Source organism: Cetorhinus maximus, chromosome 10, assembly GCF_964194155.1.
Source record: "Cetorhinus maximus chromosome 10, sCetMax3.hap1.1, whole genome shotgun sequence".
Taxonomy (NCBI): Eukaryota; Metazoa; Chordata; class Chondrichthyes; order Lamniformes; family Cetorhinidae; genus Cetorhinus; species Cetorhinus maximus.
Genome location: NC_135888.1, coordinates 24,372,418 through 24,395,376, shown reverse-complemented (window position 1 = coordinate 24,395,376; position 22,959 = coordinate 24,372,418). Strand labels below are relative to the sequence as shown.

The window sequence follows — 22,959 nt, the reverse complement described above, 5'->3', positions numbered from 1 at the left end:
AAACACTCCCAGGACAGGTACAGCACAGGGTGAGATACAGAGTAAAGCTCCCTCTACACCGTCCCCATCAAACACTCCCAGGACAGGTACAGCATGGGGTTAGATACAGAGTAAAGCTCCTTCTACACCGTCCCCATCAAACACTCCCAGGACAGGTACAGCACGGGGTTAGATGCAGAGTAAAGCTCTTGTCTACATTGTCCCCATCAAACACTCCCAGGGCAAGTACAGCACAGGGTTAGATACAGAGTAAAGCTCCCTCTACACATCAACTTTATTCTGAATAATTTCCATTTACTGATACTATTGAATCCTGTTCTGTTTCCTGATTTATGCATCAATGATGCAGCAGTGCTAAGAACAACCCTCTTCAAACACAATTCAAACTGGATACACCAAGGATTGAAAAATTAAATGGTGGACAGTGGTGATTTAACCAGATGGTCAGGGGCCAAATCTAGCTGAATATACTCTCTACGGTTTCATACCAAGCTTAAAGGGGTAATCCTTTATGTGGCAATGTGATGCACTGGCCAGCCTAGTGAGGCAGCAAAGGGAGAACTTGTGCTGAATATTGGGGATGATTTTAATTCTCCGTCTGCGCTCCTCTTGAATGGACTGAAACTGATCTAAACATACTTCACTGGACATTCTTACAGACGCCAGGATGAGCGAAGGGAGTTTCCTCTAGCCACTCGGTCTGTCTGGGCTGGAGTCAAGAGATGTTGCACAGGAGAATGTGTTGTAATCAGATTTTTTGACGGCACCTTCCAAACCAGTCACCTCTACCACTGAGAAGGACAAGGGCAGCAGATAGATGGGAACACCACCACCTGCAAGTTCCCCTCCAAGTCACTCACCATCCTGACTTGGAAATATATCGCCGTTCCTTCACTGTCACTGGGTCAAAACCCTGGAACTCCCTCCCTAACTGTGGGTGTACCTACACCACATGGACTGTAATGGTACAAGCAGGCAGCTCAACACCACCTGTCATGCACAATAAATGGCGATCTTGTCAGAGACACTGAATAAATCAAAATGATGCTATGCTTTGGCCTGGGGCCTAGTTGCTGAGCTGTAAGATGGGTGGTTATGGAGGCAACAGCAGTGTGAAATGCTCTGGGTAATTCTCCCACAACAACATTCGACTTTAAACTGGGGTGGTACCACACATTGAACACAGAGGAAACACACAAGCAACTGGGACATTCTTTTTTTAAGAGTTATAAAATCAGAATAATGGAAGATCATTGACCTGAGACATTAACTGAGATGCTGCCTGACCTGCTGAGTATTTCCAACATTTTGTTTTTATTTCATATTTCCAGAATCTGCAGTATTCTGCTTTTGTATTAATTCCTTTTTAGGGGGCGGAGATGAAGAATATAAACACAGCTGCAATTGTGACATCAAGAAGCAGCACTCGCTTGTTAAAAAATCAACCATTTCCTATGCTTGCAATCCACTGGTTCTGTGCAGTAGTCTCACAAAGAATGAATTTGTATTTCTACAGCACCTTTCATGACTCTGTGAAGGCCGTTGGGACTTCCCAGCCAATAAATTGTTTTTTGATGTGTTGTTACTGTTGTAATGCTGGAAATGTGACAGCAAACAGTAATGTGATAATGACCAAATCATCTGTTTATTAGCAATGTTGGTTGAAGGATAAATATTGGCCCAGGTTACTGGGAAAAACTCCCCCAAACTTCTTCGAAAACTACCAGCGGATCTTTTAAGTCTACTTGATAAACAGATAGAACGTTATTTTAACGTCTCATCTGAAGCACAGCACCTCTGACAGTGCAGCGCCCCCTCAGCGACGGCCCTGCGACAGTGCGGCGCCCCCTCGGCGACGGCCCTGCGACAGTGCTGCGCCCCCTCGGCGACGGCCCTGCGACAGTGCAGCGCCCCCCTCGGCGACGGCCCTGCCACAGTGCGGCGCCCCCTCGGCGATGGCCCTGCAGCGCCCCCCTCAGCGACGGCCCTGCGACAGTGCAGCGCCCCCTCGGCGACAGCCCTGCCACAGTGCGGCGCCCCCTCGGCGACGGCCCTGCCACAGTACAGTGCCCCCTCAGAACTGCTACCAGGAGTGTCAGATTGGATTAAGGTCTCGAGTTTCTGGAGTGGGGTTTGAACCCAGGACTTTGTAACTTGAGGTTTTCCTGCTTCTGTTTGAATCTGTCAGATGGATTCATTTACAAAATAAAGATGAGGGGGAAGCGAGCTGTCTCAGGATCTTACCCAAACATTGTGAACTGAGTTAGTGCTTGGGTTGTGGATAGTGAGCGGGAGTCAGTTGAATTGCTGCATGTTTGGTAATGGCCAGACCGAGCAGCACAGACAGCAGCTTTTCCACTGCTTGTGTGGCTGAGGATTGGTGTTGGGCAATAACGTGTAATCAGCACTGACAATACCAGGGGCCCATTCATCAGTTTAATAGAAACCATTTTAAATTAAATTGTGGCCCTGGTGCTGCTGTCTTCTTTGTTCTGGGGCCTTGATGCTGTTGTCTGCAGTTTTGATAGTGTAGAATCCACCACAGTGATAATGTCCTAAAGGGAGAGTGAGAGCGTCAATATATTATGATTTGTTTTTCTTCTATCTCCTGTCCTGGACTGTGTCTCATGACTTTTCCTCAACTTTCTCCTCTTGCTGTTCGTGCTAAAGGTCACTCTAACCATCTGTGATCCTGTCCTCCCCAGACTGAGTGTCGATAGGCTATTCATCGGAGCAAGGGGAGGCCATTTAGCCCTCAAGTCTGCTTTGCCATTCTTGTACATCAGCATTGACCTGAACCTCAATTCCATTAATAATAAAAACAGAAAATGCTGGAAATACTCAGCAGTTCAGACAGCATCTGTGGAGAGAGAAATGGAGTTAATGTTTCAGGTAAAAGACCTTTCATCGACCTGAAAAACTCAGTCTCTCACCACAGAAGCTGCCTGACCTGCTGAGTATTTCCAACATTTTATGTTTTTATTTCAGATTTCCAGCACCTACAGTATTTTGCTTTTATATTTGTGTTTAATTCCATTAACCTGCCTCTGCTGTGTATTCCCTATTACCCTTGCTCAATAAAAAATCTACAAGTTTTGAATAGCCTGAGCCTCAACCTCAGCAGCTTCATGGGTGAGTGTTCCTGATTTCCACTCCCCTTTGTGTGAAGAAGTGCTTCCTGATAGCACCCTGAATGGTCTGGCTCTAATTGTAAGGTTCTGCCCCCTTGTTCTGAACTCTGTCCCCACCCCCAATCAGAGGAAATAGTTTCTCACTATCCTATTGAATCCTTTAAACATTTTAAAGCTCTCCATTAGATTACCCCTTAAATTTCTATATCTGAGGGGTTACAGGTCTGTGCCACTTGTCGTCATAATTTAACCCTTTTAACTCGGGTATCATCTGGGGAATCTGTGCTGCATGCCCTCTGCCAGCTCTGGAAGAGTTATCCAGTTAGTTGCTCAGCTAACCCACTGCTCTTTTCCCACAACCCTGCAATTTCTCCTTTTCAAGTATGTTGAGTTATTATTGCATCTGCTTCCACCGTGCATTCCCTGTGTGTGAGCTCGATAACGGATTCCAGTCTACCCGGCCTAGTCTGGAGTTTGGGATTGAAGGAGCTGCACAAGGTAAATTCTCACCTCATTTGAAGCAAATTTGATTTTGATTGCATTCAGTGTCACATCTAGTTTCTGGGAGATCAGCTCAAGCACCACATCCTCTGAAACAGCACCAACAGGAACCAACTTTACCAATTACTGAGAAGACATTTCTATAGCATCTCCTTCCCTCCCCATACTCACTCTCCCACTTCCTACCCCACACTCCTCCTCCTTCTTACTTTGCCTCCCTCCCCCCGCTCTCCTCCTCCCAGAGTGAGAGTGTCAATATATTATGATTTGTTTTCCTCCCATCTTCTCTCCCGGGCTGTGTCTCTCATGACTTTTCCTCAACTTTCTCCTCTTGCTGTTAGTGCTAAAGATCACCCTAACCATCCATGATCCTGTCCTCTCTCCTTTTCCCCCTACATCCTCTGCACTTCCCACAGTCTCCTCTACACTTCTCTGATCCACTCTCCTCCTCCCTCCCTCACTCTTTCTCTCTCCCTCCAATCTCCCTTCTAACCATCCTGCCCGTATGCCCTCTCCTCTCCCCCACTCCTTTCTCTCCTCAGTCTCTCTCCCCTCCCCACACCACCCCACCACTTTTCCCACCATATTGCCCTCCGCAATCAACAGGGGAGAACGCACTGTACTGCACCATCTCCAGAAACACAATGCAGATATCCTCCACCACCTCAGGGTCGGTGAAATGTTCGTGGTAACTCTGAACGATCAGGGCCAGCCCATCCCGATCATTTTCCGGCACCAGGATCCGGAATGCCACAAGCTCTGAAAGGGAGAGTGAGAGCGCTGGTTAGTTTGGAAGTAAAGCAGACTGGGAATGTCAGACCCCCACAAACAACTCATTCACCCTACCCAATAGTTTAACCTGAGACTCAGCACACTGTCACTGACTCTCTTGTTTCGTTCCAGCTCACCGCCTCCCCGCTCCACCCTGCCACTGCCAGAACTTTGCTGAGTCCGAGTCAGGTCATGTCACAGTTGCTGGAGCTTTAATGGCAAGCTCGGGAACATCAGGAAGGGATGTCCGCTGCACTCCTCAGATTGTAAGGCACGATGGAGGAGTCCGTCCGCCTTCATCCTGAGGTGATAGCGCTGGCATGCCAATGCACCAAGGTCAACACTGGTAGGATGGCAGCTACCATGGAGACCTTGGTCCAGGACTTCGCTGCTGCCCGGGCTCAACTCCATCGCTGATGCCATAGTTGGCCTCCGACAGTGTGTACGCAAGAAGGGTGTAGGACAGCTCAATCTCACTCCAGCTTCCCCTTCTCCTCAAGAAGTCAGCCTGGGGTCGCCGGGCTCCCATAGGCAGGAGGATCAGCAGGCGCGCACTCCGGGCCCATCCATCCAGGTGACTCTGGGAGTGACCGGCCCTTCCGACTCCCCTCTTCCTGTAACCTCAGCAGCTCCAGGTCCACAGGCTGAGAAGGGCGCCACTGCCACACAGCAGGACTCCAAAAACAGGTCTTGGCCCTCCAGAGGACACCCGCCAAGGTCTTCACAGACAGGGCGTCACAGTCAGCAGGCTGCCTCCACCTCCACTGTGGCTGTCCAGGGAGCACCAAGATGTAGCGGCAGGGTTAGGAAAGTTGAGGAGAATTAGTTGTACAGCCTGGGCACAGGTGTTAATCACTTGTACATACTGTTCACTACTGTAAATTAACTCCCAAGAATGTCTCCCTGCCTATGGCTCCTTGTTCTGATGAGCAGTGTTCTTGTCACTCAGATGTGAAACCTTTCTGCACTGGATAAAGTCAGGTGTCTCGGTCCAAGGCCTTATCCCTGTGCTCTGTGCAGCCTTCAGACCAAAGTGATGGTCCAGCCTCACACTCCCTGGAAACATTACTAATGCCTGCACCTCAGCAGCGTTGGTCATTGCTGCCAGAATTGTAGTGGGCAGACGCCACAGAGTTCTCTCATTCTCTCTGTGTGCTCTCAGCACTTTTAAGGAGGAGCTGGTCCCCATCACTTCAGCATCTGTGACCAATGATGCTGTGCTGCAGCTCCTGAAGGGCTCAGGTGCTGAAAGCGGACAAAGGATCAGATGCTTCTGAAGTTTCCTGGCTGCGTCTCTATATGACCCTGATGTCAGAGCACAAGCGATCTGCCCTCAGCCAGACAGGAGTCAGACATTCTTAGAGGCTATGTGAAGATCTATGGAGTGTCCTTACTGCATGCTGTCATCATCATTCTCCTGCTATCAAGTGACTATTAGGGCCTCCACTGCATCTCCATGACAGGAGCATTCTCACAGAGGGTATGTGCGCTGCCATAAGCCAGGCTGGAGTCAAACGTTCATAGTTGCAATGTGAGGATCAATGGGTCACCTCATTGCATGTCGTCATCATCCTCCAGAAATCTTGCAGCTATCAGGGCATCCCGAGCGTGCCTGCCTCATTTAGCCAATGCGAGGGCCTCATCCCCATCATCGTCGCCTCCGAGGACCTGGTCACCCTCATCCCCGTTGGCGTCCTCCTCATTGGAGGAGACCTCTAGCTCCTCCTCAGCCACCCATATCACCGTTCCAGTGTCAGGTTGTAAAGGATGCAGCAGACGACGACGATGCGTGACACCCTCTGTGGACTGTATTGCAGGACTCCACCAGACCAGTCCAGGTACCGGACCTCATCTTCAGCATGCCAATGGTCTGCTCCACCAAGTTGCGAGCTGCAGCATGAGCCTCATTATACCATTGATCCCCTAAGGCCAGCGCACGGGTGTCATCAGCCAAGGCCTCTGCAGGTAGCCCTTGTCCCCGAGGAGCCATCCCTGCAGCTTCTGTGGATCCTGGAAGACTCCAGGGAGCTGTGACCAACTGAGGAAGTAGCTGTCGTGCACCCTCCCTGGAAACTGCGCATACCTGCAGGATGTGTTCCTGGTGGTTGCACACCAGCTACACATTCAGCGAGTGGAACCCCTTGCGGTTGATGTAGTCCACCATGTGTTGCAATGGAGATCTGAGCACCACAAGTGCAGTCGATCGCACCCTGCACCTGTGGGAAACCCGAGATCTGGACGAGTCCAATCACTCTTACACCCAGGCTGTCTTGGTCCCGGGCTAAATGGGACAAAGTTGTGTGCCCTTGCAAAGATGGCATCCGTGACCTCATGGATGCATTTGTGGGTGTAGGCTTGTGAGATCCCACAGAGGTCACTGTGGAGCCCTGAAAGGAGCCACTGGTGTAGGAATTAAGCACCGCGGTCACTCTCACGGCCACTGGCAGTGGATGCCCTCCATGTCCCTGTGGTGCCAAATCCTGCAGCAAGTGGCAGATGTGACTGACCAGTTCCTTAGACATGCGCAGTCTTTGGCGACACTGATTCTCAGTCATCTGCAGGAGCGAAAGGTGGTGACTATCAACCCTGGGGGTTGCTAGGTGGCAGCCTGCGACAGCTCACTGTGGCTCTTGGGTGGTATGTGCAGGAGCCCCAGACACCCCTTCTTCCTGAGGTTGATATTCCTGCCTCTGCGCAGCCAGGAGCCTCAGTCGCTGTGTCCTCTGTCGTCTTTGCGCTCTGTAGACCATCAGGCAAACAGCTAGCTCACCAGGCTCCATGATCCTAATGTACTCCTCCTGCAGGATGAAAGAGAGACACGTGGTTAGCATGGGTGTACTAAGAACCCGACCTGGTTAAGTATGACGGCCCCTTAACGCTTCCCGGAGAGTGCTGGCCCCCATTTGGATGGCCGGAGATTACTGCGCTGCATGGCTGCCCGAGACCCTACTACGTCCGGCCCGATCCACCCGACCAATTGGCAGCAGCTTTGCCCATTGGACTGCATGCTGTGCTTTCAGCTCAGGCACAGGCATTCTCTTAACCCGCGCTGCAAGGCTGCACTGTTAGCTTGAACCAGGGGGAAGACTGGTCCAAACTGGGATGTGGACATTGCAAGGGTCTGTGAGCCCCTCCAGCGGTGATTGCTCCATGGCCAGCTTTAGCAAGGAGGTTCTATAACATGTGCAGTCGTCCAACTGTTCTGCACTCCACTAAAATGCTCATGACTTTGCAGTCTGTGCCGGGTGGGCGGTATGAAAAGCTTTGGAGCACTTGGTGACACTTTAATGCATCTGCATTGCTTGAGTGGGCAGATAATCTAGAAGCCCGACTCGAATCGTATCAATTTGGCTGTGCCTGAACTGTCTCAGTTTCAGAAGAATGGTCACTTTATACCGGTTTCCCTAATGCGTGGCCACTTCCTTGGCCCATCCTACCCTGAATGCTTGTGCGCTATATTCAATGGCTAGGTTGCCCTTGCACCTGCTCTCCCCACCCCACAAGTCACCTCAATGGCCGGGCTGCCCTTAACCCTGACCCCCCCCCAATTCCCCTCAAGCTTGAAGTCCAACAGGCGTCCCTGGTGAGTGCTGCACAACGTTACTGTGTACTCACCTCCAAGTTCCTCTCAAAGTGCAGCTGCCAAGTGCATGCGCTTATGTGCTGTTGTGAAACACGTCGGTGTGCTTTCCTGCCGAAGTGGACAGACGATCCAATGGGAGGGGGGCATCCGGCGGACTAGCCTGATAATGTTATGCTGATGTATTACAATGAGGTTCCTGACGTCCGATGGCGGGAAACGCGGCCTGAGCGGACGATCACGAACTGGTTTTCTCCATCGTAAAACTGATTGCACCATATTGTCCGCTCACACCACCAATCATGCCCGACGCCAGCGGGCACAGAAAATTCCGCCCTTTGTTGGCTACTGCTGATTTGTGATTAATCTGTCCTATTCTTCCAAAACTCAGTGTGCTGGAGTGAGGGCCTTGATCTTTCACCTGCATTTCTCAATACATTTACTACAATTCACACGGGTTGGGTAAAGACCTGGCCTCTACCTCCTCCCTGCTGGTCAGGAGCGGGAATGTTCACTGATGATTGCACAGCGTTCAGTTCCATTCCTCAGATACTGAAGCAGTCCGTTCCTGCATGCAGCAAGACCTGGACAACATTCAGGCTTGACTGATGTGTGGCGTGAATGTTACTTGCCACTTAAGTGCCAGGCAATGACCATCTCCAATGAGAGAATCGAACCATCTCCCCTCAACATTCAGTTGCATTACCATCGCTGAATCCCCCTCTATCAACATCTTGGGTGTTACCATTGACCAGAAACTGAACTGGACCAGCCATATAAATACTGTGGCTACAAGAGCGGATTAGAAGCTGGGAATTCTGCAGCAAGTAACTCACATCCTGACTTCCCAAAGTCTGTCCACCATCTACAAAGCACTAGTCAGGAGTGTGATGGAATACACTCCACTTGCCTGGATGAGTGCAGCTCCAACAACACAAAACTCATGCCCATCCAGGACAAAGCAGCCCGCTTAACTGGCACCCCATCCACCACCTTCAACATTCATTCCCTCCACCACTGACACACAGTGACAGCAGTGTGTACCATCTACAAGATGCACTGCAGCCAACTCACTTAGGCTCCTTCAACAGCACTTTCCAAATCTGCAACCTCTACCACCCAGAAGGGCAAGGGCAGCAGACGCAAGGGAGTACCACTGCAAGTTCCCTTCCTGACTTTCAACCTTACCCACTGAATCAACAGCTGATCTTTAACTCTTACCTGACATTCGAATTAAGCTGGACAGAGCAAAGCAGATATTTTTTACGATGGTTTCTTTTCGCAGGTGGAGTTCAAATGCTTCAATTAAGAGCAGAGTGATAGCCTCTAACTGCTTGTCATTCAGGGGCTCTGAGAAGAGAACATAAGCATGTCAGTGCTCAAGTAATACTACCATCAAGTCATGCAGACCGTGGCAAGAAGCAGAGGTTACATGCTCGAACTGACACGCAATGGGTATGTGCACATGCAGACTGAGGCACATGTGCACACAGACTGAGGCACATGGTGGATATGTGCACACATGGACTGAGATGCGGTGGGTATGTGCACATGTGGACTGAGACACGGTGGGTATGTGCACACATAGACAGAGACATGGTGGGTATATGCACATGTGGACTGAGACATGAGGAGACTACACACATGCAGACTAAGACATGCAGAGGATGCATGCACGTGGACTGAGACACATTGGCTATACACTTTTTTTTATTCATTCGAGAGATGTGGGCTTCGCTGGCTGAGCCAGCATTTATTGCCCATCCCTAGTTGCCCTTGAGATGGTGATGGGCTGCCTTGTGCAAAGATCTGTTGTGTGTTTCGTGTGCATGTATGTATGACACTATTCTGCGATATGTACTAGTTTATGTTTGTTACATATATGTACATGCCTTGGTGTGACTGGTTTCTTGGACTCACCCTGTAAGGACAAGGTCCACAGTGCTGCGCTGGCCAACTCCACTACGTCACCATTTTGGATATGCTTCCCCAGGATCTGCAGAACGGTCCGCAGCGCACCTTCCGACTTTGCGATTTGCGCATTTTCCTCTATAGGTAGTGCACCAAGAGGGACAAAGTTACACAGTGGACTCCTCTCTGACCAGCTCTGACTGCTTGAGGCAAGAGTACATGTACTGCAGCTAAGCCCCATTCCTCTCCTGATGTGGTATCAGCCATGGCTCAGTGGGTATCACTCTCACCTCTGAGTCAGAATATCATGGGTTCAACTCATGTTCCAGAGACGTGAGCACAATATCCAGGCTGATACAGCGTGGTAGTCAAAACATTAGAACCTGACCTTTCAGGAATGAAATTAAGAAACATTTCCACGTAAAAAGGGTGATAGAAGTTAGGAACACTTAGGCAAACAGCAATGGATGCTGGATCCATTGTTCGTTTTAAATCTGAGATTGACAGATTTCTGTTATCCTAAATTATTAAGGAATATGGGGCAATGGAGGATTTATGAAGTTAGCTTGCAGATCAGTCATGATCTTACTGAATGATGGGACAGGTTTAAGGGGTTAAATGGCCTCCTCCTGATGCTATGTTCCCGTGAGGGAGTGGTTGACTGTCAGAGGCTTTGTTCGTCCTCTCAGATGGACATAAAAGAGTCTACAGTGCTATTTGAAGGTGAGCAGGGAAGTTCTCCAGTATGTTGTGTTAATTCATTCTGAAGCCACTTGGTGAAGTAGGAAATCAGAAGCCAATCTTTTACTTAATACTAGAATTATTTACAGAACATTACAAATATCAGCCTCCTCCCTAACCAACACCCAATGTCGCAAAAGTCTCTCTTTATCTTTTAGCAAACCAACAAAATAAACAAATAAACTAATTAAATGAACAGCCCCTTAAAGGGGCACTGGAACAAAAACCAAGAATTTTCAAAGGAAACTTATCAAATTAAATTAAAATGTTGTTTCCGGGCTGATGAAGTACTCCAGACCCTGCGGTGCCCACCAGTCACAGAAGGCCTCATGCGTACCAGTAGTAGACACTATGTGCTCCTCCTCCAGGGACACCCAGCCGTGAATGTAGCCACGGAAGAGGGGCAGACAGTTGGGCCGAGTGACCCCCTCAATCATCTGCTGCCTGGACCTATTAATGGCCACCTTGGCCAGGAGCATGCTTACAAGGAGGCCCTCTGCCCTGCCTGCCTGCCTGCTCTCCTCCGCACCAGCTGGTCAAAGAAATCTCTCTTTACATGCTCTTTTAAATAAATCAGTGAATCAATAAAAATAAACTAAAAAGGTGGGAGAGGAGTGCAGGGTGACAGCCCCTGATGGGGCAATTGTAACAAAAACAAAACTTTGAAAGGAAACTTAACAACTCTAATTTAAATTTGTTCCTGGGGCTGATAATGCACTCCAGCCGCTGCGGTGCCCACCAGTCACGGAAGGCCTCAACGTGCAGTGGACACTGGGTGTGTGTTCTCCAGGGCCACACAGCTGTAAACATAGCCACTGAATAGGGGCAGATAATTGGGTCGGGCGACCACCCATTGCCTGAACCTGTTAATGGCCACTTTGGCCAGGCCGAGGAACAGGCTTACAAGGAGGTCCTCCTCCCTCCTTGCCCCCCTTTACACTGGGTTACCAAAGATCAGGAGTGTGGGCTGAAGTGCAACCAAAACTTGAGGAGCAGTACCCTCAAATAGACAAAAAGGAGCTGCAACCTCTGACACTCTATATAAACGAGGAACACAAACTCCTCAAGGCCACAACAAACACAGACAGCCTAGGAGTCCGTGAACCATCTTGTCCTTCTATTGTATGGAACTGCTACATGCAACATTCTCCATCTCAAGTCCCCGATGGGAAAAGGGAGGGCTCCCACATTGAGAGCCCTCCACTGGGGACAACCCCCAGCAGCCCCTGACATCCCCCAGTGCCGGACAGAACACCATGGTGTGTTCGGACAGTGGACGAGGGTAAGGAGGTGAAGGGTGTGCAGCAGCAGTCCATACAGGAAACCCCTCCAGGCCGAATGGAAACACAAAGAGGGAATTTCCGCGAGACGGCTCAAATTGTGGGGCCGCAGCTTCAGAGGGAGGTGTCGGCATGTGAAATTCTGTCCGAACGGTGGTAAATTCAGATAGAAATCCACCGCGTGCTTGAGTCGTCTCGACACCTTGAATGCAGTCGGGTCCAAGCAGGATGGCTTTGGCCACGAGCTGGACATCGACAGATGCACGAAGTGCAAGCTACTGCAGCATCATCTGGCCCACTCCTCCACCATCCAGCACATTCCCCACTCTGGTCGCCCGAGTAGCCCAAACCCTCTCTTCCACCAGCCGCCTGAACCTGTACTGATGGAGGTGCGGATTCCTGAGCAGCGGCTCTGAGCTCAAGGTGCCTAATCAATCAATGCCCTCCACCTGTATATTCTTAACCTTAATAATACAACTAATATACCAACAAAATTTTGGCCAATATTGATCTATCAACCAAAGTGCTAAAAAACAGATTATCTGGTCATTATCCAGAGCGCTTGGAGGAGTTCAGGGGCAGAGCAGCAGAGGGACTGGAGTCCTAGGGGAGCACTAGCATGAGGGAGCAAGGTGAAAAAAACCTCAACTGACTTTCTGAAATTTGTTCAGAACTTTATTGAGCAGTATGTTCTTTGTCCAACCAAGAAGGAGACATTGCTGGATCTGGTTCTGGGGAATGAGCTGGGCCAAGTGGACCAGGTGGCTCTGGGGAACACTTGGGAAAGAATGATCATCATATCATACGGTTTAGATTAGTTTGTTCTTTTATCTTGTCCATAACTAAAGTAGAACTTCTAAGTTGGAAGAGGATGAACTTCAATGGGATGAGGGGGGGATCTCGCCAGGGTAAAATGGAATCAACGGCTGACAGGAAATACCCTAATAGTTTAATGGGTGTTCTTTAAGGATCCCCAATTGCCCAGCTCATCTACATGGGCAATTATGGATGGGCAATAAATGCTGACCTTGCCAGCAAGGCCCACATCCCAAGAATGAATTTAAAAAAGGGAACGATATGTTAGCCTTGAAGTGGGTGCAGCACAGATTCAGCAGAATGATACCAGAACCAAAGGGTTAAATTACAAGGACAGGTTGCATAGACTAGGCTTGTATTCCCTTGAGTATAGACTATTAAGGGGTTATCTAACTGAGATATTCAAATGATTCAAGGATTCAATAGGGTAGATAGAGAGAAAGTATTTCCTCTGATTGGGGGAGTCCAGAACAAGGGGGCAGAATCTTAAAATTAGAGCCAGGTGTTTCAGGAACAGCCTCTCCACACACAGGAAACTTTGGAACTCTCTCCCCCCAAAAAGACTAAGGCTGAGGGTCAAAGGAAGATTGAAAAACTGGGATTTATAGATCTTCTTTGGTAAGGAAATTAAGGATTACAGAGCCAAGACAGGTAATTGGGAGTTGAATACAGATCAGCTGTGATCTAATTAAATGGCAGAATGGGCCCAAGTGGCTAAATGGCCTCCTTCTGTTCCTGGAGGGAGCTTTAAGAACTATAGGTCCAAATCACCTGTTCCTCTCAAGTACACTATATTTGCCCCATGTCACAGAATTTCCAGCACAGGAACATGTTTTTCAGCCCATCAAGTCTGTACTGCTGTTAATGTTCCACATGAGCCTCCTCCCACCCCCATATTGTTTCATACTCTCACCAAATTTTCCTGTTCCTTTCTCCTTTGCGGTTATCTAGCTTCCCCTTCCTATCTCAAACATCAGTTAACAGTTGGGAGGACAGCCTGAGACTCACTGTTGACCACAAGACTCCACAGAGCGCCACAGCAGGGAATGCAGACATGGCTGTTGTCGATGTACATTCTCAGGGTCTTCATGATTGCCTGAATCCCATTGGCCTTCCCGATCAGTTTTCCGGATGCTTCTGCGGAAAGGAAAACATTCTTTTAAAGGAGTTTGAAACCTTATTCAGAAAAAAAACACAAGTTCAAATATTCTAAATTGAATGGACTCTAGGCCAGACAGCCCATGTCTCCAATGCCCCGTCAAAGCAATTTTAGAACTCTCTCCTAAACAGCACTGTGGAATCACTGACACCAGATGGGCTGCAGCTGTTCAAGAAGATGCTCACCACCACCTTTTAGAAGACAATCAAGGATGGGCAATAAATGCTGGCCTAGCCAGTGACACCCACATCCCAAGAATTAACAAAAAAAGTTCAGCACGGGCTTAGATACAGATTAAAGCTCCCTATACACTGTCCCCATCAAACACTCCCAGGACAGGTACAGCACTGGATTAGATACAGAGTAAAGCTCCCTCTACACTGTCCCATCAAACACTCCCAGGACAGGTACAGCACAGGATTAGATACAGAGTAAAGCTCCCTCTACATTGTCCCATCAAACACTCCCAGGACAGGTACAACACGGGGTTAAATACAGAGTAAAGCTCCCTCTACACTGTCCCATCAAACACTCCCAGGACAGGTACAGCACGGGGTTAGATACAGAGTAAACCTCCCTCTACACTGTCCCCATCAAACACTCCCAGGACAGGTACAGCAACAGGGTTTGATATAGAGTAAGGTTCCCTCTACACTGCCCATGTGCAGGTGTTTATAGGGACAGAGTGTTTTATAAATTGTTTGCCTATTGTTGCCTAGACCATTAGTGCAAAATACAGCCATGATATTATGGTGTTATTGACATAGGCACTAAGCTGTTAACTGAACTTCTTGAGGCACTGTTGAATTAGGTGCTGGGAAATAAGATGAAGCAAGTGAATCAAATGTCTGTGGGGGAGCACTTAGGTAAGAGTGAACCTTGTCTCATTAGATTAGTAATGGAGAAGAGCAAGGAACAATCTGAGGTAGAGCATCTAAATTGAAAGAGGGCTAACTTCAGTGGGATGAGAGGGTAAAATGGAACCAGAGACTAACAGGAAAAACTATAGCAGAATAACAGGTAACGTTTAAGGAGAAGTTTCAGGTTCAGGCTGGGCACATTCCAATAATGGTGGAATGTAGGGCAACCAAGTTAGGGCTCCTTGAATGATGAGAGAGATGGAGAATATGATGAAGCAAAAAAGAAGATGCTTTATGATGCAAGTCAGGCAAATTTTTCTGGCGAGAACCAGGCCAAATACAATAGGTTTGAGAGGGGAAATGAAGAGGAAAATATGAACATAAGATTAGAATGGTAGTTAACATAAATGTCATGTCACACGCGCTGTGCATGAAGGCATGTCCTTGGCTCACTGAGCTTCATCCTGAGCTGTTTTCTTGGCAGTTTTTGTCAGCAGTGGTTTGTCTTCCACTCTCGGGGTAGGCCAAGGTGGCAGGTCCCACGTCTATATCAGCTGGAATAGGAATCAAACCCATGCCATTGGTGTTATTCTGATCCATGTGATAAACATCTAGCCAACTGAGCTAACCAGCCCCCCACAAGTTAACATAAAAGGGAACCCAAAAGGTTAGAATGGAGAAGCTGGGGTTTTTCTCTTTGGAAGAAAGGAAATTGAGGAGAGAATTTATAGAGGTGTAGAAGATTATGACAGGTTTAGATAAAGTAGACAAAGAAAATCTGTCCCCATTAGCTGATGGTACAAGGACTATGGGACATAGATTTCAGTTTTTGGACAAGAGATGCAGGGGGATGTGAGGAAGAATTTCCTTCACACAGCGAGTAGTAATGACCTGGAACTCACTGGCTATGAGGGTGTTGAAATCATAGATGATTAATGATTTTAAAAGGTAAAAAGATGGGCACTTGAGAGAAATAAACTTGCAAGGCTAACGAGGTAGAGAGGGCAATGGGACTGACTTGATTGCTCTGCAGAGAACTGGCATGGATTCGATGGACTGAATAGCCTCCTTCTTTGCTGCAGTGATTCTATGGTTTCACTTCTCACACCATGCAATAACCTGATCTGTCAGAGTACCAACCTACCACTTCCCGACAGCATCATGAGGAGGTTGCAGATGACTTGCTGGAGCTCCACACACTTGCGTCGTGACTGCATTATTGAAAGGATGACATTGATCACAGTGTCACTGAACAAAATACCTTCCTCCATACTGTCCTCTGTGGCTGTAGGGAATCAAAAGACAGTCAGGACAGCTCGCAATACTTCTACAATGTTCACATGCACTCGCTGATTAGAAAGATCAACACACATGCACTGTATTGTCACAGTATCTCATTTGGCCATTTGGCCCATTGAGTCTGCATTGGCTCTCTGAAAGTGCATTCTGGCTAAGCCCACTCCCCTGCTTTATCCCCATAATCTTGCACATTCTCTCTTCTCAGGTAGCAATCCAATTCCCTTTTGAATTCCTCAATCAAACCTGCCTCCACCACCCTTTCAGGAAGTTTGTTCCAGACTTCAACCACCCTCTGGGTGAAAAATTTTTTCCTCACGTCACATTTACACCTTTTGCCAATTATTTTGAATCTGTGCCCTCTAGTTCTTGATGTTGTCTTACATGGGAACAGTTTCTCACTATTTACCCTGTCCATACCCCCCAGAATCTTGAATACCTCTATCAAGTCTCCTCTCAGCCTTCTTTTCTCCAAGGAAAACAATCTCAAACTCTCCATCTATCCTCAAAGCTACAGTTCTTTATCCCTGGAATCATTCATGTGAATCTCCTCTGTACTCTCTCCAATGCCTTCACAGCCTTCCTCAAGTATACTGCCCAGAACTGGATGCAGTACTCCAGATAAGACCCCACCAGTGTCTTATACCTCTTTACTCTTGTCCTCAATGCCCCTATTAATAAAGCCTAAGATACTATATGCTTTATTAACTGCTCTCTCAACATGCCCTGCCATCTTCAATGACTTATGTACATATATACTGAGGTCCCTCTGTTCCTGCACCTCCTTGAGAGGGTCTCAACATATTTTTCCTGCCAAAATGAATCACCTCACACTTCTCTGCATTGAACTTCATCTGCCACTTTTCTGCCCAATCCACCATCATGATATGTCCCATTGAAAGTCAAGACTATCCCCATCACAGCTGCCAACATTTCCAATCTTCGTATCATCTGCAAATTTTGAAATCATGCGCTGCACACCACAGTCTAGGGCACTAATATACATCAGGAAGAGCAAGGGTCCCAACACTGACCCCTGGGGAACTCCACTACAAACCTTCCTCCAATCTGAAGAACAACCATTTATCACTGCTTTCTGTTTCCTGTCACTCAGCCAATTTCTTATCCAAGTTCCTACTTTCCCTTTTATTCCATGATCTAGAATTTTGCTCACAAATCTATTGTGTGGCACTGTATCAAATGCCTTTTGGAAATACATTTACACCACATCAACAGCATTTCCCTTATCAACCTTCTCTGTTACCTCCTTAAAAAATTCCAGCAACTTAATTAAACATGATTTTCTCTTGATGAATCAATTTTCGCTTTCCTTAATTATCCTGCACTTTGTCTAAGTGACTATTGATTTTATCCCGTACTATTGTTTCCAGAAGTTTCCCTACCACTGAGGTCAAACTGACTGGTCTGTAGTTGCCGGCTTTATCCTTGCACCCCCTTTTGAATAAGGATGTAACATTCAAAATCCCCCCAGTCCTCCGGCATCTCCCAGTGTCTAAGAAAAACTGAAAGATTATCACCAGTGCATCTGCAATTTCCATTCTTGCTTCCCTCAGTACCCTTGGATGCATCTCATCCGGTCCTAGTACCTTATCTATTTTAAGTAAAGATGTCCGTGATGTTGGTTGGGGAAAAATGTTGGCCAAGACACCAGGGTGAACTCCCCTGCTCTTCTTTCAATAATGCCGTGGAATATTTTACATGCACCCGTGAAGGCAGTTGGGAACAAGTTTATCATCGTATCCAAAAGAAAGCATTTCTGACAGTGCAGCATTCCCTCAGAACTGTCCCTCTGACAGTACAGCACTCGATCAGTATTGCCCCTCTGACAGTGTCGCACTCCCTCTGTACTGTCTATCTGACAGTGTAGCATGCCCTCAGTATTGCACTGGTTTATGTGCTCACATAGCCATTGGGTCTCAGGCACGAGTGCAACGGACGTAAGAAACTTAAAAGTGCTGTTCAGAGAGCACAGAGCCTGATGCAGATTGCTGAATTTTACTGTCCTACCTTTAATTGCAAACTTCAGGAGTATCCGGCACACGCGAGCCTGCAGCTCCAAGCAGTCTTTGTGGGAATTCAGAACAGAAATCAGGACTGGAATGATCCGGTCAATGGCTTCAAGCACTGCAAAGCAAATCAACAAAATTAATATTTCACTCAGGGCATCTCCAGTGAGGATCTGTATTAGGGAACAGCCCTAGGAACATCCATCATGAGGAAGATTATAAACCTGCTATCTGTACACTGACTGGTGTCTCTCATTCTCTCTCTCTCTCAGGAAGATAACTGTGCACTAACTGGTGCATCAGTCCCTCCTTCAGATTCCACCGACACTGATTCTCACTGGGGTACAGGTCCCACACACACTGACCCTCACTGGGGTACGGGTCCCACACACACTGACCCTCACTGGGGTACGGGTCCCACACACACTGACCCTCACTGGGGTACGGGTCCCACACACACTGACCCTCACTGGGGTACGGGTCCCACACACACTGACCCTCACTGGGGTACGGGTTCCACACACACTGACTCTCACTGGGGTATGGGTCCCACACACACCGACTCTCGCTGGGGTACAGGTTCCACACACACCGACTCTCACTGGGGTACGGGTCCCACACACACCGACTCTCACTGGGGTACGGGTCCCACACACACTGACTCTCACTGGGGTACAGATTCCACGGGCACCGACTCTCACTGAGGTACAGGTTCCACGGGCACTGACTTTCTGTTCATTCATGGGATGTGGGCGTCACTGGCTAGGCCAGCATTTACTGCACATCCCTAATTGCCCTTGAGAAGGTGGTGGTGAGCTGCCTTCTTGAACTGCTGCAGTCCATGTGGTGTAGGTACACCCACAGTGCTGTTAGGGAGGGAGTTCCAGGATTTTGACCCAGCGACAATGAAGGAATGATGATGTAGTTCCAACTTGGGATAGTGTGTGGCTTGCAGGGGAACTTGCAGGTGGTGGTGTTCCCAAGTGCCTGCTGCCCTTATTCTTCTGGATGGTAGAGGTCATGAGTTTGGAAGGAGCCTTGGCGAGTTGCCACAGTGCCTTGCAGATGGTGGACAGGGTTTAGGGACTCAGGAGGTGAGATACTGAAGAATTCCCAACCTTTTCTTGTAGTCATTGTATTTATGTGCGTGGTGCAGATATGTTTCTGGTCAATGGCGACTCAAAGAATGATGATGAAGGGGGATTCAGCGATGGTAATGCTGTTGAGTGTCAAGAAGAGATGGCTATATTCTCTCTTTTAGAGATAGTCACTCTTTGGCACTTGTCTGGGGTGAATGCTACTTGCCACTTATCAGTCCAAGCCTGAATTTTATCCAGGTCTTGCTGCATGCAGGTACAGAATGCTTCACTATCTGAGGAATTGCAAATGGTACTGAACGCTGTGCAATCATCAGCGAACAATCCCACTTCTGACCTTTTGTTGGAGAGAAGGTCATTGATGAAGCAGATGAAGATAGTTGGGCCTAAGAAACTGCTCTGAGAATTCCTGGAGTGATGTCCTGGGGTGAGGTGATTGGCCTCCATCTTAGTTTGTCCTAAGCATGACTCCAACCAGTGAAGAGTTTTTCCCCTGCTTCCCACTGACTTCAATTTTGCCAGCTCTCTTTAATACCACAACCTGTCAATTGCTGCCTTGATATCAAGAACAGTCACTCACCTCACCTCTGGAATTTAGTTCTCTTGTCCATTTTTGGACCAAGCCTATAATGAGGTCTGGACCGAGTGGTCCTGGTAGAGCCTAAACTGAGCACAAGTGAGCAGGTGATGAGTAAGTGTCGCGTGATAGCACTGACAATGACACCTTCCATTACTTTGCTGATGATTGAAAGGTGATGATGGAGTGGTAATTGGCCAGATTGGATTTGTCCTGCTTTGTGTAGACAGGACATATCCAGGCAATTTTCCACATTGTTGGGTTGATGCCAGTTTGTAGCTGTACTGCAACAGCTTGGCTAGGGGTACAACTAGTTTTGGAGCACAGGTCTTAAGCTCTATAGCCAGAATGTCAAAGAGACCCATTGTCTTTTCTCTATTCAGTGCACTCAGCCTTTTTTTTGATATCACATGGAGTAGGTGCAGGTTTCATGGGCACTGACTCTTAATGAGGTATGGGTTCCACAGCCAAATGGTTATTCTTTATGTGTCAGTGCCCAAATAGATAGTAGAGAAATTAACTATTTCAGGGTAGTGTCCTAGGCCCAACCATTTTCAGCAGCTTCATCAATATTCTTCCCTCCATCAAAAGGTCAGAAATATTGTTCGCTGATGATTGCACAATGTTCAATACCATTCAAAATTCCTCAGATAGTAAAGCATTCTGTACCTGCATGCAGCAAGACCTGGATAACATTCAGATATGGGCTGATAAGTGGCAAGTAGCATTCACACCAGACAAGTGCCAAGCAGTGACCATCTCAAAAAAGAGAGAATATAACCGTCTCTCCTTGACACTCAACAGCATTACCATCACTGAATCACCCTTCATCATCATTCTTTGGGTTGCCATTGGCCAGAAACATATCTGGACCAGCCACATAAATACTATGACTACAAGAGCTGGTCAAAGGTTGGGAATTCTGCAGTGAGTATCTCATCCCCTGAGTCCTCAAACCCTGTCCACCATCTACAAGGCAATGCAGCAACCTCGCCAAGGCTCCTTCAAAAGCACCTTCCAAACTCATGACCTGGAGGGCTTGTGAGATCTGTTGAGCTGGGTCGTTACTCTGACAGCTGTACTGATGGACATGACATTCACTTACCCTCGGTTTCATACAACAAGTAAACTAGGTATTTCAGAGCAGTGCTCTGAATTTCTTCTACATCAATATGCAGCAGCATAAATTCTGCAAAAAAACAGACAAAGGCATTTAGGTTTTACACTAGGGGAGATCAGAGATACATCCATACATATCCAACATACAGCAAATATTGACTCCATTGCAATATACACAGCCCCTTGCTCCATGCACATGTCTCCTCGCACTATGTATACATTGTCTCTCACATGCCTTCTAACTTCCTATATGCACGCTCTCCCATTCTGCGTACATGCCTATCCCCACACATTTGGAGTGCTACATACAGTTCTGGGCATCACACCTTAGGACGCAAATATTGACCTTGGAGAGAGTGCAGCACAGATTTACTAGAATGATGCCTGGACTCCAACAGTTAACTTGGGAAGAGGGGTTACACAAACTAGGCTTGTATTCCCTGGAACTTAGATAGTTGGGTGATTTGATCAAAGTCTTCAAGATATACAGGGGAGCAGAAAGGGTAGAATCAACAGTCATTATGGCACAGTAGGAGACCATTCAGGTATAGAGGAACTATTTTGACTGGTTGGCGAATCTAGGGCTAGTGGGTGTAGTCCAACAATTAGAGTCAGACTTTTCAGGGGTGAAATTAGGAAATACTTCTACATACAAAGGGTGGTAAAAGTTTTTTTGTTATTCTTTCATGGGATGTGGGCATCGCTGGCCATGCCAGTATTTGTTGCCCATCCCCAATTTTCTTTGAGAAATGGGGATGAGCTCGCTTCTTGAACCACTGCAGTCCATGTGGTGTAGGTACACCCACAGTGCTGTTAGGAAGGGAGAGGTTTGGAACCTTTATGTAAACACCAATGGATGCTGGATCAATTGTCAATTTTAAATGAGATGATAGATTTTTGTTAACTGATAGTATTAAGGGATATGGAGAAAGGCGGGTAGGTAGAGTCAGGTCACATATCAGCACTGATCTCACTGAATGGCAGAATAGGCTTGAGCAGTTAAATGGCACCCTCTGGCTCCTTTGATCAGGGTTAAATTATGGGAACAAGTTACATAGACCAGGTTCATATCCCCTTGAGTGTCAAAGATTATGGGGTGATCTAATTTAGATGTTTAAAATGATTAAAGCAGTTGATCAGATAGGAAGAGAACCGGCTTGGAGTCCAGAACAAAGGTGCTTAGCCTTAAAATTAGAGCTAAGTTTTTCAGGGGTGTTGCAAGAAAGCACTTTGTCACACAAAGGGTAATGGAAATCTGGTACTCTCTCCCCCAGAAAGCTAATGAGGCCGAGGGTCAATTGAAAATTTCAAAAGATAGATTTTTGTTGGATGTTTAGAGATATGGAATCAAAGCAGGTGGATCAGGTTAAGGTACAGATCAGCCATGATCTAACTGAATAGCAGAGCAAGCACATGGAATTAAGTGGCCTCTGCCTGTTCCCTTGTAGGCATTGTGTGTTCAGTTACTAGCATTGTGGTAGAATTCAAACTCCTGGATATTTTTAATGAGTTGGTTAAGATGCTCAGACAAAATTCTCGACTGGGCTTATACCAAACTTCCAGTAATCGGGCAAGAATTGGTGAACCCTGTTTTACGATTTCCCGCTGGATATATTGCCTGTCCAGTGCCGCAGCTGTGGCAAAACACTTAACAGATAGCATAACATGTTAATGTAGGTGTTAAGACAACGTACAGGGTTAAAAAAAAACACCATTGTGCGATAAAGATTCGTGTATGAACAGCATCAATTGGAAAATATACCCTTCTAAGTAGAACAATTCCCTGGAATATTTTATTCCGGTTAAAACCAATGGACTAGCAACTGAAGGCATTTAGTCCTGGACTAAGGTTCAAATGCTGCTTACCAAGTAGTTTATCAATGCCTTCTCTGTAAGGCAAGTGTTCTGTGCCCATTGGTGACTTCTTTACTCCAGATAGAAAGGAGCCACAGATGACCAACGACTCGTACACGTACCCTAAGTCCAAGAGTGTCCTTCAGAGAAACACAAATCAACCACGTGTAGAATCAAACATGTTAATCTTTCACTGGCTCAGGTACGGATCAGACAGAGTTTCCAGCTAACCACAGGTC

At 47.4% G+C, this 22,959-nt stretch overlaps 1 protein-coding gene across 1 annotated transcript; it reads right to left on the bottom strand.

Annotated features, from left to right (window-relative positions):
- Positions 1-2,422: 2,422 nt before the first annotated feature.
- LOC144685574 (serine/threonine kinase-like domain-containing protein STKLD1) lies at positions 2,423-22,854 on the bottom strand. The gene is made up of 10 exons (XM_078550230.1): positions 22,733-22,854; positions 20,853-20,936; positions 18,075-18,191; positions 15,895-16,035; positions 13,740-13,868; positions 9,904-10,032; positions 9,205-9,333; positions 4,251-4,391; positions 3,642-3,721; positions 2,423-2,555 (listed from the first exon to the last, which is right to left on the bottom strand). Exons 1-10 carry the CDS (start codon positions 22,779-22,781, stop codon positions 2,457-2,459), a joined length of 1,098 nt encoding a protein of 365 aa, XP_078406356.1. The 5' UTR covers positions 22,782-22,854; the 3' UTR covers positions 2,423-2,456.
- Positions 22,855-22,959: the final 105 nt, after the last annotated feature.

Excerpts from the sequence above, each read along its gene's own strand:
- LOC144685574 (XM_078550230.1), bottom strand. The coding sequence starts at position 22,781 with ATGGGCACAGAACACTTGCCTTACAGAGAAGGCATTGATAAACTACTT. Across the intron at positions 20,937-22,732 it reads AGGCATTGATAAACTACTTG|AATTTATGCTGCTGCATATT; the intron begins GTAAGCAGCATT and ends GTTTTTTTGCAG. Across the intron at positions 18,192-20,852 it reads CTTGTTGTATGAAACCGAGG|TGCTTGAAGCCATTGACCGG; the intron begins GTAAGTGAATGT and ends TTTGCTTTGCAG.